Source organism: Phaethon lepturus, unplaced genomic scaffold (genome assembly GCF_000687285.1).
Source record: "Phaethon lepturus isolate BGI_N335 unplaced genomic scaffold, ASM68728v1 scaffold17741, whole genome shotgun sequence".
Taxonomy (NCBI): Eukaryota; Metazoa; Chordata; class Aves; order Phaethontiformes; family Phaethontidae; genus Phaethon; species Phaethon lepturus.
In genome coordinates this window covers 91,340-97,339 of record NW_010517182.1, presented here as the reverse complement: position 1 = coordinate 97,339, position 6,000 = coordinate 91,340, and the positions used below count along the sequence as shown (strand labels likewise).

The 6,000-nt window shown below is 38.4% G+C and overlaps 1 protein-coding gene across 1 annotated transcript in view; it reads left to right on the top strand.

Annotated features, from left to right (window-relative positions):
- Positions 1 to 5,336: 5,336 nt before the first annotated feature.
- PEX14 (peroxisomal biogenesis factor 14) overlaps positions 5,337 to 6,000 on the top strand; it is a gene marked incomplete at its 5' end in the record, with an annotated part of 40,507 nt that continues 39,843 nt past the window's right edge. The window contains one exon of the mRNA XM_010296314.1: positions 5,337 to 5,421. Within this exon, the coding sequence (XP_010294616.1) occupies positions 5,337 to 5,421 (85 nt within the window). The remainder of the gene's footprint in view (positions 5,422 to 6,000) is intronic.

Genomic DNA, 6,000 nt, shown 5'->3' with positions numbered 1-6,000 from the left:
GGTGCCTCGGGGCGCCGGGCGGGAGCTCGCCCGCCCCGAGCCCACAGCCGAGGTCGCCGGCAGGAACTTGGTCTTTCGCCGGGTGAAAAATACATGGCTGGGACTCGGTTTCTTACCGTTCATCTGGTCGCTGTTCTGTTGATGTTGTCGGGTTAGACTTCATTCATAGAACTCTCAGTTGGCCGAGTTTCCGGGCACCCAGGATTCTTCGTTTTTAGCTTTTATTATGGGTTTTTGGTTACTATTCTGTATTCTTTTAGTTTCGGGTTCTCAATCTCAGATATGGTTTGAAGCGTATTTCTTCCTTGCCTTTGTACTTTTCTTGTTCTGCTTCCTGTGAATCTTGCTTTAAACTGTTGTGGGTTTTTTTTTTTCTTTGCTCTGTTTTACATGAGGGGTTTTTTATTGTTGTTGCATTTTTAAACTTTTCTCTATACGACTTTGAGATCTGCCAACTTTGTGGGTTTCTAGGTTCTCTCACAACAGAAATAATTCCTGGGGTTCTGTATGGTTTCATAAAAATTTAAGTGAAATTATAGGAGCTTTAAAGTGTTTCCTCCCTCCTGACTGACCTGCGGATAATTTCTTCAGAAGTAACAAGCAGTTTCTGTGAAATATGAATTTCACAGGAATTCTGGGGTGCAGAACACTGAATTGGGAAAAGGTTTGTCCTGGGAGAAGGAAGCTTGTGTTAGAGAACATTGTGTAGGTAGTGTCCCAGGACCCCAACTCTGAGAGAGCTCTGCCTAGAATCTCAAGGAACAGTGCCTCTTTAGTGAGATATATGGCTTCATAATTAGCCCCTTGCATTTTTTCATGAGTGCTAGCATCAGCGTTCTATGATGTGTTTCCCTGATTAACAGCTGCTTTGCAACAATTTCCGTGTGCCACTGATAACCATATTTGTCAAGTTAGTCCTGGCAGAGCACTGATTTCTTACTAAAATGCAGCATTTCTGTTTGAAGGGGTTTTCTTGTTCATTGCAGTGCCAGGCTTTTAAGTCAGTCCTTGTTAAAACGTAAGTTGGCTTTAGCCTGATGCTTGTTAACAGGATTCTGGGTATCTCCTTTAGAGTAGGAGTGCAGAAACCTTTCACAGACAATTTAATCTTCTGAGTCTTGCAAGCATACAGCCGTACGCTGAGGGGGTGTTGCTGTAAGCTAATATATTGATCAGTTCCATTTGCCCTATAGCTGTGGCCTTCTGCTCTGGCTGAAATAGGTTGAGTGTTTGTTGATACTGCCATATTATTATTTTTTAATACACTGGAAAAAAATTAATTCCAACTTCTTTTACATACGTCATGTATATTGCCAGTGTTGATTGCTTCCGCACATGTAATGTAAACTGTCTGTGCATAGTTCATGGCCTGTGCCGCCTCTGCTTAATGAAAAGAAGTGTTGCATTTAAACAGATACAGATCCACTCAGAAAGACAAAATACCATCCCTTGCAACGTATAATTCAGACCCAACCTTTACATCACAGGTCATCTCAAAGTCTCAGTCTATCAACAAATGCTGTTTAGTAATAACCTACAGAGGGTTCCCAGTATTAGGAAATCTATTAGAGCTCTTACGGGCTGCACTCCCGGTGGCTTTTGCTTCTGTTTTCCACGTGGAATTCTGTTGCTGAATCCTGTGGAACTTTTATTGATGAAGGTGATTTTCTTTTACGTTTCTGTTAGTTGACTGGGGCTGGGCTTTTTTTGAGATGGTAGAAAGTGAGCATTTGCCATAGTATTTTAAATTTCATAGTTTATTTTTCTAATGATAGTAACTGATAAACTAGCTTTGATTGCTTCATTGGAAACCCTGCAGCTTTGAGTGTAATAAGAAACAAGGCTGGCTTTACCTTCCCCATTAACACAAAAGGGAGGGAAATTAGGAATGAGGGACCTTGGCTATAATGTCAAAGTGCTGTGCTTTGGCCCAGAATTTCACCAGCCTGCTGCACTCCCACAATATCTGCAATAAAGTTCCTGTCTCCGTTTTATATCCTTGACATTGAAGCAGAATATTTGGCCTGAATTTATGTAATTTGGCCAGACACAAATATAATCTTTACATTAATCTTCTAATTAGAAAATCAAACTGTAGGACAAGACCTGCTGCAGGATTCCACCCACCACCACCCAGTCAGAAATAAGTCTTTGTGTATCATGCCACTGCAGGAGAAGTGGCGGTGGGATAGCAAGTTGGTGGAATTGACTTGCTCTTAAAAGCCAAATACGCTGTCTTTCGTTAAAAGAAATACGCACCTGACCCACTAGATAGAACTAGTTAGCTGGCCAGTGTGCTGGCAATCTAAGAATCATAGCGATACAATGCACATTATTTGGCAGTGTCCTAATACTCTTAAAAAGTTGGAGAAGTGTTACAAATGATACAGAAATAGTATGGAACAATGTTACCAGCTGAGTCAGAGTGCTATTTGCTGCATGATTTTTTTGGCTATACACAGGACTGCAAAGTCTTCTCATATTCCTCCTCTTTTTTCTGTTGTTTAAATTATGGACTGCAGTTGCCCTTGTTTGTGCAAAGAAAATGATCCATAGAAGGTAGGAAAGTTCTTCTGTATGTTTGTTGAAAATATTGGCATTTTGACGTGGCCAAAATTGCCTTATGAGTTGCTCATGTATACAAGATGAGTTATAAAAATGACAAAGTTTCAGCTCAGCCTATAGGAGGAATGTTCAGAGGTAAATGCAAACACAAATATGAGAAACATGGGATTATTGGGAGGAGGAATACATGTCCAGTAGTTTTTTTAATGAAATTTATTGTTGCTTGTAATTTTATTTTGTTTTAAGATTAAAAATTTTGTGAATAATGGAGGAAGTGATGCAGGGAAGAGATAAGATAGAAGTTTATTTTGGAATGAAATTTACTACTGAAATGTTTACATTTTACAAGACAAAAATAAGTTTTAATAAAGAGTTAAAATCAATAAAATGTTCACACGGTTGTGACTGAAATAGCATAATGAAAAATGCTGCTTATTTCTTACAGGTTTTTTAATGTTTAAAACCTGATAATTAAATATGAGAGCTTGCAGGATTTCAGGTCTGCAGGCCATTTGTGTCTGTGTCTCTAGCTCACTAAATGTGGGAGGGAGTATTGAGGAGTTTCTGAAGAAACAAACAAGTAATTATTGTTAGAAGGAAAGTGGTTTTGATATGTTCACATATCTGTTGGTCTGCTCATTTGGGCATCTTTCTTATTCAGCATATTATCTTAAGGCTATTAGTTTGGGTGCTTTATATTTCTGCATCTGGCGTAGCAATATCAGCAGAGTTTAAATCTGTGATTTGCCTGTCACCTGCATTTCAGCTGGAGACAGATCAAGTGCACGTAAATGAAACCGAAGTGTACTTTATGTGGGCTATTTTGCTGTAGTATTTTATGGTTCAAAATTACTGAATGTAAACTTAAGGAAAAAATGAAGGAAAATAAGAAAAGAAGAAGAATTAAAAATACCCCATTCATTTTATCCTCCCAACTTTGAAGTGTGCTGGGACTTTGTCAAATTCCCGTTAAAATAAATATGTCAATTTCATCTCTCTTCCAAATTCATTTATCATGCTTTTTTAAAAGGTGTTTTCTGCTTTACCTGATGTTTAAATTGGATTCGCTCGTTTATGCTGTTCTTTGCTGTATCCCCCATGTTTTTCTTAAATGAATTAGTAATGACAGCGTACTCCATCATACCCTCTCTACAGCCACTTTAAGGGAAGCCTGGTGATCTAAACCTTTTAACCTATTAAAGATGATTTTCCCCAATTGAATCAGACCCACCACAGGTGTAATAACTAATCATTTAAACTACACCTGCTATTATGTATTTTTAAGCCATTATGCGTGTTGGATAGATGATAATTCATGTTTATTGCATTGTCCAATGGATCCGTTTTGCCTACACCAGCCTGATTAATGTATTTAAAGAAATAAGAGATGCAATTTAAAAGAAAAAAAACATTGATGGAATGCACTGAGGAGTACATTGAAAGTGCCATTAAACCCATCAGAACTTTGCTCTCTGACCAGAAATGCATGTTCGAAGGGTTTGATTCAAACACAAAGTAAAACTTAGTGATTTCAGTAGTGACACTATTTTTTTTTTTTCTTTTTCTGCTGTGAAAAGTTCTGAAAACCTTTTCGGAACTGAATTCTGGAAACTGTATTTTAAGGTAAACTCTTCAAGACCTACCTAACATAGGTCTAGCATATACATACCACCATTTTAGGAGAAGGTTTATGCCACTGTGTGGGGAGGAAAACCTCTTCCATGCATATGCATGGTTATTTTTAGCTCTAGAGGAAGGGAGTAATCTCTTCCACTAGTTCACATGGTTGTGTCCACCTCCTGCGTAACTTCAGGCACATTATTCCCCCTGATGCCACTATTAGAAGAGTTGTCTTTGTATAAAAGTAAAGGGAATCAGCTGTTTTTCACTAGTGCAGCAACAGGTAATAATGTGTGTAATGGTGTAGGACTGCATGTAGAATGTTGACTTACCATATGAAGAAAAAGATCACATACCTTTCATTGGCACTAAACGGAAATGTAAACAAATAGTGTCATTGTCGTTGATGACATTGAATATTATCCCATACTTTACCCTTTGTTTAAATAAGTGGTTTAAGTGCTGTGTCGCCTTAAAGAAGGATGTAGAAGTCAGTCTTTAGGCAAAAGTAATCTGTGATTTCTGCTGGTGTGGAACATAAATTTAACTACTCACCAACCCATTTATATAATGAAAAGTGACTTTTTTTACATTTTTGTTATGTGATCCAAAGCATGTGAAGTTCCTTCTTTTCCAGTCATGACAAGCTGAGGTTTATTTATTGCTTTCAGTAAATTAGAATGATGACAGAAAAGGCCTTAATCTCTTAGAATTTGCAGGGAACTTTAAGGAAGACGGAAAGGAAGCATTCTTCCTAGTAAGCCTACTACACATCACATGCATTGTCTCAAGGTTGCCCTCAGCTACAGGGGCCAACTTAGGTAAGGAGTTCATTGTATAAATGACAGAAATCCCTAAGAATCTTAGTGGAGTTTTTTGTACAGGTTGAGCTGCTCCAAGAGTAACTCAGCAAGAAACTTCTATGTTGAAATACCGTAATTGTGCTGTCTGTTTAGAGTTGAGCTTCAAACTCTGATGCTCGCTGAACCGTTTCTGAAAGTTGGATCAGTGTCAGCTCCAGACCATCTCCATGTGTTGGATACGATGCCTTACTTCACAGTACAGAATGCATAATGTAAAATAGGAATTTGACCATTACTAACTTCAATCTTTTCTCTCTTCTCTTTCTCCAATCCACCTACCCTCATCAGATTGTGACAGCAGTGAAGTTTTTACAGAATCCACGAGTCCGCCAAAGTCCTCTTGCAACCAGAAGAGCATTTCTGAAGAAGAAAGGTATGGACTCTTAAGTTTGTGGTCTCAGTGATAATGAGGGAGATAGAGTTAGCATAAAGCTGAAGCTTATTGCTATGGAAAATCAGATGTTAAGGACAAAGCAAGTAGTCTGTCTCAAAAAAAGTTTTGAAGTTTGTAAGAAATATCAGTCTCTTTTTTTTCCAAACTGACTAGAGCAATATTGGCACCAGATGTGGAATTGTAGAATACAGAAGACAGATTGGAAGTTTCTGGGTTAACTATTATCAGATCTTTTCTAAAATGAGGACAGTTTAGTGTTGTGGACTAGTTAGTCAGTTCTAACCTTAGTGACATTGGCTTTAGAATGACCAGCTTCTAGGTGAAAAGGTCGAATGTTTCTGAAGAGAGCCAGCGAGAGGAATGAAGGGCAAAGGACTTGGTGAAAGTAAACAAGGTCAGGTTAAGGTCAAGCATGGGGTCAACCTGACTTTCAGGCTGAAATGGTAAACTACTGACTGAGGTTAGCCTTTTTCTATACCAGGGATAGAACAGATCCTGACAAATGCTATATAGTCTTAGACAGATGGAACGTACTTTGGCCATTGCCTACTGAGATTT